The sequence below is a fragment of the Anolis carolinensis genome, chromosome 4 (assembly GCF_035594765.1).
Source record: "Anolis carolinensis isolate JA03-04 chromosome 4, rAnoCar3.1.pri, whole genome shotgun sequence".
Lineage (NCBI taxonomy): Eukaryota > Metazoa > Chordata > Lepidosauria > Squamata > Dactyloidae > Anolis > Anolis carolinensis.
Window position 1 is genome coordinate 50,288,769 of NC_085844.1, and position 13,170 is coordinate 50,301,938.

A 13,170-nucleotide genomic window follows, 5' to 3' on the forward strand; every position below is an offset into this window, starting at 1 on the left:
ATATAACCTGTAGAGCAGTGGCATTCATTGGGTTTCCTTCCTAAAGCTTGCTGCAAGGCTCCTTCCATTAAGACTTCTCCCAGGTTCCATTTTTCTTACTTCCTCTCACCTATCAATATCGCCTTTATTTATGTCTGCATGGAAAGCATTCAAAATCTTGTTTAAGGAATCATAACCTTTGCTTCCTTAGTATTAATTTTAATTAGTTTTTGTTCAGTACTTTGCTTCACACATCTGTGATGGTTTGTTCCAATTTCAGGTTATTGCTGGTTTGAACAAGAGAGCTTTTCAGTGCTTCAAAGGGGCCATGAGGAAAGCTGAAGAAGAGGTGCAGTCCATTTCAACCGATCACATGGATACGAATGGCATTATAAATGCTTACATGACATTAGCTAATTTCTGTGACAGACATCTTCGTAAAGAAGAAGAAGAAAGATCAGCAAGTAAATTAAATAGCAATGTTTTAAATAGCAATGAACTTGCTTATAATATGCTTGCATCTATGAACTCTGCACTGAAGCATCAGGCTATGTTCTTTAAAGTTCCTTCTGGCCAGCTATCAGCACATCTAACTCTATAAAGTCATAATTGTATTTTCTTATCAACACAAACAAAAACAGTAGAACCACCTTGCTAGAATCAGAAAAAGATACTCAACTATGGGCAAATGAAACAAAGGATTTCATTTATAAAGGCTTTGATAAGACATTTTATTCTAATAGATGAATTTCTTATTGACAGCACAAGTGACATTTATTTTTTTGGTTATTTTTGTGTTTTCTCAGGTATAGATGCTGTGGATTTGCAGGCTTTCCCAGGCATTCTAGTAGAGAAAGTAATAAAGGCTTTAAAACTCAATTCAGAAGAAGCCAGATTAAAATTCCCCAGACTATTACAAGTTGTAGGGAAGTATCCAAGAGAGACATTAGGCCTCATGGTACAAGAGGTGAGTTTACTAATTTCTGTGGAGAAACAAAAGAGATGAATAAAACCTGAAATGAAATCAAATTATACAAAATAATTAGGAGACAAAAAAGTGTGTGAAGAATTTCAAAAGTTTCTAGACTTAATGAAAAAAATAGTAAAATGACATTTGGTTCAATATAGGTAAGTGTAAATCAATAACTATTGAGACTGGAAATCATGTATATATAAATGAGATCTCAGCTGATATTAACCGTTCCAGGAAAGAATTTTCAGTCTATTGCTAATGGTTCAGTTAAAATACTGACTTACTATGTACCTTTTAATGAAAAAAGTAGTTTCATGCTTTGGTTTATCAGGAAGAATGTTAAAAATAGTATTGGGAAGCCATGATAAAAATCTACTGTGTAACCACATTTCGAATACCATGTTTATTTAGATTGCAATATCTCAGAAAAGGATATTACAGAGCTGAGTCCCTTCGGGTGAGAAGGGCGGGATAGAAATATTTGAAATAAATAGGAAGGGACAGAAAATGTGCAGTGAAAGTGAATACGATACTGCAGCAACTTCCCTGTGATAAAATATTTAAACGTCAGGGGTGTTTTGGGTTTCAGAAAGACAAGAGGGCATGATATATGATGCGTATAAAGGGGATTAATGAAGTCTGTTAATGACTACTAGTCATTCACTCCACATTCACAACAATTGGGGGTAGTTGGACTGCAACAGTTAGACTGCAGATTAAAAATGTTTATTTTTTTTTTACTAGGGAAAACACCTCTCTAAGAATCTCTAGTTTCTCCAGAACACCTCTATGATCAGCTTCTGGCAGAAGCTGACCATAGAATTGCACTGGAGAGCCTAGACAGATTATAGAGTTATAAGGCCTACCCAAAAGGATATTTTGGACTCTTTCTCATTGTAACAATTTGCACTTGAATAATAGAAGTCTGTGGTGGCCACCCAAACACAGTCACTTCATTTGTTGATGACATCTATGAAATCAAACTCGGCTGTTATCTTTTTTTCAAAACTTACATAAAATGCTTATGGAATTGTGTTGCAAATTCTGAACAGTTGCTTCATAACTTTAAACAGCTTTGCTTAGAAATATTACCTCAGCTATAAAAAGCTTCAGACGCATATTGCAGGGTGTTTTGCCCAAGCCAAAAGTAGATATGGATTGTTATAATCCATATAAGCCATATTTCACTGCATAATCGTTGCAGATTTTATGCTGATTTTTTCTATTAGAATATGGTGTGTGGCCATTCCAGTACTTACTCAATATAGAGAAACAGAGCAAAAGTAGAGAAACTGAACACTTTTTTTCAATAGAACTCCCTCAATATTTAATTTACTACTTTCTAGGGTACCACCACACTTTTTAGATCACTTCTTTCAATGGGAACCTCGTGTTCTTTTAAATCACTTCTGAGAATTTTAGGCTTGCAATTACTCGTGAATTCATGGCTGCTTTTAAGCAGCATGATGGGCAGAATTATCCATGAGATGAAAGGCTAAAAACTAATTTTTGAACTGAAACAGGGTGCAATGATTATGCAGTGAAGTATGGTATTTTCAGATGAAAATTGTCACTGTAAAAGTATGTTACATCCTATTTGATTATGCTTAGCTTAAGTAGAGATACTGGGCTTGCTAACATAGATATTACATGTTTTTACAGATTTCTTCAGTTCCTTGTTGGCAGTTTATTGGCTGGATCAGTCAGTTGATGGCTGTGCTTGACAAGGAGGAAGCGCGCGCTGTGCAGCATACGGTGGAAGAAATTGCCAACAATTACCCACAGGCAATCGTGTACCCCTTCATGATCAGCAGTGAAAGCTTTTCTTTCCGTGAAACCATAACAGGCCATAAGAATAAGGAATTTGTAGAAAGGTGATGACCAAAAGAACTAAACTGTTTTTGAAATCAATTTTTTTTATTAGCAAAAGGGTTATATTTAAATGCCAGCTATATGTTAATAACATCATATGTGATATTCTCTGAAGTAATGTTTTCTAAAGTTAGACATGTGTTTGTGTGCATGCGTGCATATGGCAAGAAATATTTTTGACATCTCCCTTTGCATTTATTTAGCTCTTTAGCTCTACATACTTCTGAGATGGATCCAAATATTTTTCCTAAGCCAACATGCCTTCTCTCTTTTCTCACTGTCCTGTTATAGCTATGATTGTGTGTTTGATCCCATTTGTGGTTCTTTGTTGTTTAACAAAACCTCTTTCTGGTAGAAGAGATCAATTGTATCATTTCTACAAAAGCAGAGAAAAATATTTCTGTGACCAGTTTCTTGGGTGGTTGTTCTGCATTCTGTCATTCCTTCCTTCATAGGATAAAGAGCAAATTAGATAAAGAAGGAGTGGTGCGGGATTTTGTACATGCCTTGGAACAACTTTCCAGTCCTATGATGCTTTTTAAGGTAAGATGTTCAAAACTTTCATATGATAAAAAAAACCTTGAGATTATGATACTTAGTTTATATGTGGTGCTTTTTGAACATTCAAGGGATTTGAAAATGTGTTACTGATCTGACTCCCTACGGGGAGATAGGTGGGATATAAATAGAGTTTTATTATTATTATTATTATTATTATTATTATTTTATTTTTGTTGCATAATCTTTATCAGTAGCCACTGTGTTTAAACTTGAGCTTTCTGTAAGTCAAAAGACAAAATAACTATTTTGGATTCATAGGATTGGACTGAGGATATCAGGAATGAATTGGGAAAAACTAAGATAAATAAAAATAACATTCAACGGTTGTATGATGGAATGTACCAGAATTTGGGAAATCTACAAGCCCCAGGACTTGGGTTGTACAGAAAGCAATTTATTAAGGTATGTCTTGATATAGGACTTCACTCACTCTGTTATTTGAAAAGCATCCTATTACTTGGACTTTTGGTATCTATTCCTTTCATTTCCTTTTTTGTTTTTTTGATATTATTTGTTTTCATCAACAACCTTGATTTGTGATTAGGAGAATTAGCAGTTGGCTAATGTCCAAGAAACCACTACAAACACAACTGTGATGTGTGTTTGTTTTTTCCATTTTTCTTCCTTTCTTCCAATGAAGAACCATTTGTATGCATCTTTCTCCTAGCATGAGTGTTCTGTTTGACTAGACAAGGAGGCCCTCATTCCAAATTGCTTCTTTGCCTTCTAAAGACCTACTAGAGCTGCTCTTTTCAGTTGGTTTTTATCCCCAGAAAAGTCTCTTCCTCTGTGTTGTTCTGTTAATATAAACAGAATAATGGAATGTAGTAATAGCCCTAGTTCTAATACACGATAAGGGGTTTTGTACTGTCTTTATTTAAGTTGCATTCTCCATATGTTATCAAGAATGTTTTGAGAGCATGTTCCAGAGGCCTGCATAATTTTTTGTTTCCTTAAAGTTTGATTCCAGCTTTTATAAAGCGTGTTGTTTATTAACGATTTTCCTCTTTCCTGGCAGCCTTGTTGTGTAGAGTCCTGTGAAATGGATTCTTTTAAAAATCGTTTAGTGTGTCTTGTCTCTTAGTGAAGGGGGAGAGCTTGAACTTCCTTGGAAAAATTCCCCTTCAGTGCACATTCATATTAGCCCAGTGCTAAGCCATGTCCCAGTGTAATTGCTGATAGCCCCAGCAGGGAAATAACTCAGGGTAGCTACACTGTAGGCTTAATGCATCCTGACACCACATTAACTACCATGGCTTAATGCTATGGAATCAAGGGAGTTGTCGTTTTACAAGGTCTTTAGTCGTCTGTGCCTCATCAAACTTCAGATTGCATGATTTCATGGTATTGAACCATGGAAGTTAAAGTGATGTCAAAGTGCATTAATTCTACTGTGTAGATACATACATATACATATATATATGGATTTGCAATACCTAATGAACAAATGCCTGTAGACAACTCATTTTGGTAGCAAAACCTAGGCTTGTAAATGACAAATTAGTAGAAGAATTATTTCTAGTCACTGTTGCTGTAAAGTCCACCAGGTCTCCTTCAGCCAATCATCATCTCTTAGGCAGAGTTGTGAGGGTAATAGGGAGCAGGAACCAAGTGTACTTACTCCAGGATCATAGGGGAATACAGTACTGAAATAATAGCCATTGTTTATGATAAGTGCAAGTAGGTTTTTAAAATACTTCATGATAAGCTTTTCACATTTTCATAAAGTATAGCAAAGGACTGGAGACATTCTTGCATTTGTATATGCTTGTGCAGCATGTTTAGCATTTGTACATGGTTATACATTTTCCAAGTAAAGATAGAAGGCAATTAGGTGATTGCAGATCATCATCCCTCCCAACATCCTAGATGTCCTTCAGCAGATTTAGAACGGTGTGTTCATATTCCAACAGCGTAAGTAGCTCTTAACAGCACAAAATATTCTTTGATCTATCTTGTGATTGAGCCAGAGCTTATAGTAGTCACAGACATCACTTCACTTTTTGCAGGTGAATGGCATCTCCAGTTAGTTGTATTGAGCCATGGTCTGTTATGGATCATAATGCTTTTCTTGTAATATTATTTTGCTTCAGAAATTTGGGAAGGAATTTGATAGTCATTTTGGAAGAGAAGGTTCCAAGCTGCTAGATATGAAGAGCAGTGACTTCAACCCAGTTGCAGACTCTCTTCTTTCAAAAATGAGAGAATGTCAGAAAGAACCTGGGAATCTGAAAGAATGCTCTCCTTGGATGAGTGATTTTAAGTCAGAATTTTTAAGGACAGAGCTTGAAATTCCTGGTAAGCTATGCCTTCATTAGAGAAAAGGAAGATTAGTTGAACAAATAAATATTGCTAAATTGAAAAAGAATGATTTTTGCTAGTGCTATTACTGATGTCTCACAAAGACGTCTTAAGTTCTAACTATACCTTTAAAACTAAAAGCAGTTAAGTTGGAAGAATATGGCAAAATTGTTCTGTCAATAAGATAATTTTGTGTTTAAAATTGTTATTTCAGAACTTAAAAGGTGGAGAAATAGGTAAACTGTTGTTGGCATATCAGAGGTTAATAGACTTGGTAGATGCATTGTATAAAATGGATTCATTTTGGGATACATTTTCTTTTGATTCTCATATGGATATTGTAAAGCACAATCAAAATTAGTTAATTTTGATTTATGTTTGTCTTTACTGGGGCTTTGTTTCAAATGGAAAAGCTGCCGGTTTCTGTATGTACATTTTAGTTAAAATGTAGTTTAAAAACCAATCATAAATGCACTGTTTCAGACCATGAATATACTACTAAAGCTTTTGACATATCATAGTGAGCACAAAACATGTTGTTGCTACTATCTTTTGATCTTCTACCTTCTTGTTGCTGCCTATTTGTCTCTAAATAGAACATAGTGTGGTTTTGGTCCATTAGGTACAAATCCCCTTTTTTAAGCACCTGAAAGCTTCCAGTTCCTCCTCAGAGTAGTACTTTTTCTGTCTCCTATTGAACTGAACAGAGATTTCTAAGCCTGTCATAGTTGGTCAAGCCAAAAAGCAATTTCTTTACAGATAGTTTCGCTGTAAGCTTTCCACAGGGTTAGGGTGGAAAAAACCAAAACATGTTTGCAAGATGATGTGACTTGATTTTCATAATGAAATAGCACAGTCTGATATATCAATTTAAACACTGTTTTTTTAGGACAATATGATGGTAAAGGAAAGCCATTGCCAGAATACCATGCCAAAATTGCTGGATTTGACGAGCGGGTATGTTAATTTATTAATAGATGAGGTGTGATGTTAATGATGTAGCAGAAAATGGTCTATGCAAGAAATTGATTCTGTCCAGATCAATTTGATCTATTTTAGATCATTATGGAATACTAGTAACCTCCAAATCTGAAAAGCAAGTATGTATGGTACCTGTGCAACTGGTAAAATTACACAGATCTGAAATAAATGTGTATATATAGTGGTAAAGGTTTTCCCCTGACATTAAGTCTAGTCGTGTCCGACACTGGGGGTTGGTGCTCATCTCCATTTCTAAGCCGAAGAGCTGGCATTGTCCGTAGACACCTCCAAGGTAATGTGGCCAGCATATATGGAGAGCATATATACTGTATATATACATACATACACACTCTCAGAAATATAGGGGATTTTCTTTTCTGCCATAATTACGTTACAATGTTTTCTTCTCAACTTCTGTTTTTTTCCTTTTTCCAATTTTGTCCTAGATAAAAATAATGGCATCTATCCGGAAACCAACACGAATAATAATCAGAGGCAGTGATGAGCAGGAATATCCCTTTCTTGTGAAAGGAGGAGAAGATCTCCGGCAAGACCAACGCATTGAGCAGCTCTTTGATGTTATGAATACTATTCTTTCACGGAATGCTGCCTGCAGTCAAAGGAACATGCAGTTAAAAACTTACCAAGTTATACCAATGACTACTAGGTATTCATTTTAATGTTTCCTTAAATAGCATATCTATACCCATCATTATTATTCAGTTTCACCCAAAATAAGACCTAACCAGAAAATAAGCCCCAGCAAAGATAGTTAGCCAGTTAAGATCATTATCTTTTGCATAATGCTGGGTTTAGACCATTTTTTTTTCTTTATTATATTGTATTCTTGGACAGCAAGTTTCAGACCTGTAAACCAAACTAAAAGAATTATGAAGAAAACGTCTGTATGCTGTTCTGTAATTGCTCATTGCTTAATGCATCTTTCCTTGGATGTCATTTTAAACATAGGCAGACTTTCAAGAAACAAAAGACAGTTCTGTCCTTCAAGCTGTTTCATATGCCAGCTGCATTTTTGATACATGGCTTTAATAACAGCATATTTAAATGTATAGTAAAAAAAAGAGTAAATATGTCCACAGCTACTGAGGGTGATGTTGAACATGAGCCAACACTGTGATGGCGCAGCAAATGAGGCAAATACTATTTTAACTTGCATTAGTAGAAGCATGGTTTCCAAGTCATGTGAAGTGATAGTTCCACCATATTCTGCCTCATCTGAAGTACTGCATGCAATTCTAGGTGGCTTTTTAAAATATAGACAAACCGGAACAGGTTCACAAAAGGGTAGCAAGAATGATAAGAAGTATAGAACACAGAACATAAGAAGAAAGACTGAAGGAGCTGGACTTGTTCAGCTTGATAAAGAGAAGACTTGAGGAGTGACTGCACTCTGTATCAAGCTGAACAAGGGGTGGGGGCAGGACAAGTCCTAATGGTTGTATGTTACAGGCTGGGCTGTGGCGCAGGCTGGAAAGCAAGCCAGCTGCAACAAATCACTCTGACCAAGAAGTCTTGAGTTCGAGGCCAGCCCGTGCCTGCGCCTTGTCTCTGTCTCTGTTCTATGTTATGGCATTGAATGTTTGCCTTTATGTGTGCAATGTGATCTGCCCTGAGTCCCCTTCGGGGTGAGAAGGGCGGAATATAAATGCTGTAAATAAATAAATAAATTACACAATGATAAATTTTGATTGAACTTTAGAAGAACCTTCTTAACAGTAAGAGTGTTTCAGCAATAGGATCACAATTGCCTAGAGCAGTGATTCTCAACATGGGATCCCCAGATGTTTTTGGCCTTCAACTCCCAGAAACCCCAGCCAGTTTACCAGCTGTAAGGATTTCTGGGAACTGAAGGTCAAAAACATCTGGGGACCCCAGGTTGAGAACCACTAGCCTAGAGAAGTAGTGAGGTCTCTTCTTTGGATGTCTTCAAAAAGGAGGCTGGACAATTTGCTGGGGCTACTTTAGCTGAAGATCTTGAATTGAGCTAGGGTTTAGACTAAGTGATACATGAGGCCTATTCTGATTCTATTGATTGTATATAGAATCAAGTGTCTACTAATAGTTAACTAGTGCATACTACTTTCATATAAACAACTGATAGGCTGAAACATACATATATCTTACAGTTATTTGAATGAAGTAAGGATGTTGTTTCAAGCTACCTTTTGCTCACATTTTTGTGTACATGATATTTTAATATCTATAGGCAACAGATGCCAACAACTTGCTGCTGTTTAAGCACATTTTTTGTGATTTTTGCCTTATCACTTAGATGTAGTTTGGTATGCTTTGTTACAGAATTGGACTGATTGAGTGGCTTGAGAACACTTGTACTTTAAAGGAGTTCCTCATGAACAGCATGTCTGAAAAGGAAAAAAATGATTATAACAGGTAATGACTTACAATCCTGTTCTGATTTATTAATGATGTCTCTTGGGGATATGTAAAGATCTGTAACACTAATTTAATACTTATTGTAGTAATATCTATAGGAGCATTTCACATTAATCTTCAGAAGTCAAAGTACTTCCTGGCCTAGATTAATAATTGGCAGCTGTTTGTTTAATGGGTGCTATCTCACCTCTGACACAGATTCCCTCCCTGCTTAAGTAAACATAGAGCTTGCTATCATCAAGGGCTGCTTCGTCATCACCATTTTCTTATCAACAGATTACCTTTTACAAGCAAGGGATATTTCTATTTTAGCTTGACTAAGCAGGAAGTGAACTTCAGTCAGAAGGGAGAGCAGTGCAGATGCCTACTCAGCATTGCATTGATACCAGTGGAAATGGGCTAGAATTCCTGTGGTGAAAGTCTGAGGAGAAATCACTCTTTTAAAAATAATATCATTGAATAGCACATGTGACAAAGACAAACTTAATTAAACACGAAATTCACCACATTTCCTAAATGTGAATCTAAACTATGTAAATATATCCAAAAAAATTATAACTAACAAAATAGAAAAATAAAAAAGATTACTTCTAGAATATTTCCTGTTGTTATTCATTAACTCTTAAGGTTCTGCCTGTCTCTACCTTGGCTATAAATGTACATCATCTATTATTATTATTATTATTATTAATTATTAAACTTTATTTGTACCCCGCTAGCATCTCCCGAAGGACTCGATGCGGCTTACAAAGGCCAAGCCATTCATGGGGCTTTGCTTCAGGATTGGTGCTGGTTACCCAGTTATTTCTGAAACAGATGCTTCTCCTGTTCTGTTTTCTTGGGAAACAAATAAACCAAAGCAGTAGCAGTATGATTTTTGGTTCACACAACAAAATAGAAGTCACTAAGCAAAACTCACATGTACTATTTCATCAAACAATTCTGTTTGGACTGTTCGCTAGCATTCTGTTTGGGTTCTTGAAATACTCTTTCTTAATGCGTAAACCAGGCTATAGTATTCTCATCCTAAAAAGTCAGATCCGCTCATAACTTTCTGGTGATTCAGAACTAAATTGCTTGATTATTGTGTCTGGTTTTTTTTTTCCCTTTGCCCAGCCCTGCAGGTCCTCACGCGGATTATAGTGATTGGCTAACCAAGATGGGGAATACAAAAGGAATTGGACGCTACATGCCAATGTTCAAGTATGCCTTTGAAATAATTATTATCAGTTAATGATATTAGAAGTCGTTGTCATTATCCGCTCCCCCAGCTCACCATGTTCTGATGCCAGAAAGACTCTGATTATGCTACTCTTGTCATAACAGATGATCTTCGATCTCAGGAAAATTATGAACCAGAACCCTGTTTTTTCCTCCCTTTTTAGAAGAGCACTTTTCCTCTTTTAAAGACATTTAAGTCTCTTCACAAGGACTTTTGGGGGCTGGAATGATTGTTATCGCCTTGTCTGGGAAGAAGTTTCCACTGTCGGGGCTCCCCCTTTCGAGTTTTGCTGAGAGCAAGCACTCTTGGGGATGGCTGTGTAATTGAGGCTGAGGAGTGAATTGGGAGATATATTAGGAAAGTTAACAGAAAGAGCACTTGGCTCATTTCAGCCCCATCCACAAACCAGGTAATCCAGATATCACTGGAATTAATTTTACAGCCGCTTGATCCAGTTGAATTACATGTTGCACCTCTAGATAGAAGACACATAATTCAATTGGATCAGATTATGTGTAATCTGATCCAATTGAATTATGTGTCTTCTATCTAGAGATGCAACAAATTGCATCTCATCTTTGTTCATTTGTCCATAGCTCAAAGTCTTTGGACCAGGATCACATTGTTAAAATCTTAGCATCAAAGAGCTGAATTATGTACAGATTGTCTTCTTTATCCAGTACCATCAATGTTCACCATATTTTATAGTCTCAAGAAGCTCATAATCCAACACCTCAGAGTCAAGAGAGAACACAGAAGCATTTAAGAAAGATATATGAAATAGTGAAAGCAGTTGTTTCTGCTTGATTCCTGATTCTTAATAGATTTCAGTTTTTAATCATTAGTGTTTTTTTTTTCCAGAAGAGCTAGTCGTACAGAAACAGTGTTGTCTTTCCAACGTCGAGAGAATCGTGTTCCTAAAGACTTGCTAAGGTAAGTGTATTCTTATATACTACTAGCTTAGGTATCCAGCAATGCCCGGCTTGGGTATTTTGTAAGGATACATACTCGAAGTAGCAATTGTTTGGTTTTTGGATTTTATAAATGGACCTATTAGAAATCCAAATGGTTCTCTGGATGTAGGATACAAATGGGTCTTTGAATGTGGATGGACTATACCTCTCATCATCCTCCCTCAACCCCCTTATAATAATAATAATAATAATAATAATAATATTTTTATTACTTGCCTCACCCATCATTAGTGAGGGTTGCAGTGCTCTCTGAATATGGATGAACTATAACTCCCAACATCCTGGGTCACACACACACACACACACACACACACACACACACACCAAACTCCATCAGCACTTAAAGTTGATCATGTTGGATATGTTTGGTCAAGTTCCATTGTTGGAGTTCACAGGGCTGTCTGGATGTGGGAGCCATCTTGGAAGAATATTCCTAATATAGGTGTGTGTTGGGGGGGGGGGGGAATATATATATATATATATATATATAGAGAGAGAGAGAGAGAGGGGGGACTTTTATGATATGCATAAAGGATGGACTTTGAAAAAATAGTAATGGTTCACTTCATGATACCTAATGGTTGCCCACAAAACTTCGCATAAAGCTGAAAGTCATGGCTCCCTCGTTTCCTGCCTTTTTTGCTATCAGACAGGTTGCCAGCCCACAATTCCAAAGAAAAACCTTCCTCAGAGGTTTTCATAGATAAACTGTACCACTGTAATCCTTTTTCTGTCTTCTCACTCATTATCATCTTGGATGTTTTAACCTGTGTCAAGAAAATTGTGTACAAGAGGCAGTTCTTTAGACAGAACTTCCAGTCTTTGGGTTTCCTAATCTGTTTTATTTTTAAATTGGACAGCACTGCTGGAATTTGGGAGCAAGATACAATTCCCAAGCCACATTTCACCTATTTTTACTACATTCATATTTTGCTTTTCTCCAGGAGAGCCTTTGTTAAGATGAGCACAACTCCAGAGGCTTTGTTGTCTCTGCGATCCCATTTTGCCAGCTCCCACGCATTGATGTGCATCAGCCACTGGATTCTTGGCATTGGAGATAGACATTTATCCAATTTTATGATCAACATGGAAACAGGTGGCATGGTGGGAATAGACTTTGGGCATGCTTTTGGGTCAGCTACTCAGGTATTGTCCCTTGTTCTTATCTTTTGTAATAATTATGCAATACAAATTTAGTTATCATGAGTGAGTAGGATCTTTTAAAGCTGAAAAATGTTAAAAGCTCAAAAATACGTTTGCCCTTATTTTAATGGAAAACAAAAGGTGTTAAACACTCATTTAATCAATATTCTGTTAATCATATAAATCAGTAAGAAGGAAAGAATACTAATGGAATAAATAAAACAGGGTTAGGGAATTTGTGGCCACCCAGATTTTATACTGTAAGTCCCATCATTCCTCACTAATAACTTTGGCTGGTGAGAGTTGAAGCAAGAGTAGAGAGTTTGGAAGGCTAAACAATTTCAACCCTTAATTAAACATCATAAACATGGAAGTTGCATATATGGACAGGTTGTTTTATAAGGTTTTTTTCAGTAACCCTTATTTTTCTTAAATGTAGTTCCTGCTTGTCCCAGAGTTGATGCCTTTCCGTTTGACTCACCAGTTCATTAATTTAATGTTGCCCATGAAAGAATCGGGCCTCCTCTACAATGTGATGCTGCATTGCTTGCGAGCCTATCGCATAGATCAAGATGTCCTTATCAATACCATGGATGTATTTGTGAAGGAACCTTCCTTGGATTGGAAAGTAGGTTCCCTTCTTGTTTATTTTTTTTTTGTTTTGTTTTGTTATTTGTGAAGAACACAAGATAAACTAATGCATGTAATTTATGTTTGTGTTACCTGAATACCATTTATCATTTATCAGT

General features: G+C 36.4%; 1 protein-coding gene across 1 annotated transcript in view; it reads left to right on the top strand.

Annotated features, from left to right (window-relative positions):
• prkdc (protein kinase, DNA-activated, catalytic subunit) overlaps window positions 1-13,170 on the top strand; it is a 110,478-nt gene that overhangs the window by 92,780 nt on the left and 4,528 nt on the right. Inside the window, exons 72-84 of the mRNA XM_062979346.1 lie at window positions 260-443; window positions 786-946; window positions 2,615-2,826; window positions 3,280-3,367; window positions 3,644-3,787; window positions 5,479-5,683; window positions 6,576-6,643; window positions 7,114-7,334; window positions 8,987-9,079; window positions 10,199-10,285; window positions 11,166-11,237; window positions 12,223-12,424; window positions 12,861-13,049. Coding sequence (XP_062835416.1) covers window positions 260-443; window positions 786-946; window positions 2,615-2,826; window positions 3,280-3,367; window positions 3,644-3,787; window positions 5,479-5,683; window positions 6,576-6,643; window positions 7,114-7,334; window positions 8,987-9,079; window positions 10,199-10,285; window positions 11,166-11,237; window positions 12,223-12,424; window positions 12,861-13,049 — 1,926 coding nt within the window. The remainder of the gene's footprint in view (window positions 1-259; window positions 444-785; window positions 947-2,614; window positions 2,827-3,279; window positions 3,368-3,643; window positions 3,788-5,478; window positions 5,684-6,575; window positions 6,644-7,113; window positions 7,335-8,986; window positions 9,080-10,198; window positions 10,286-11,165; window positions 11,238-12,222; window positions 12,425-12,860; window positions 13,050-13,170) is intronic.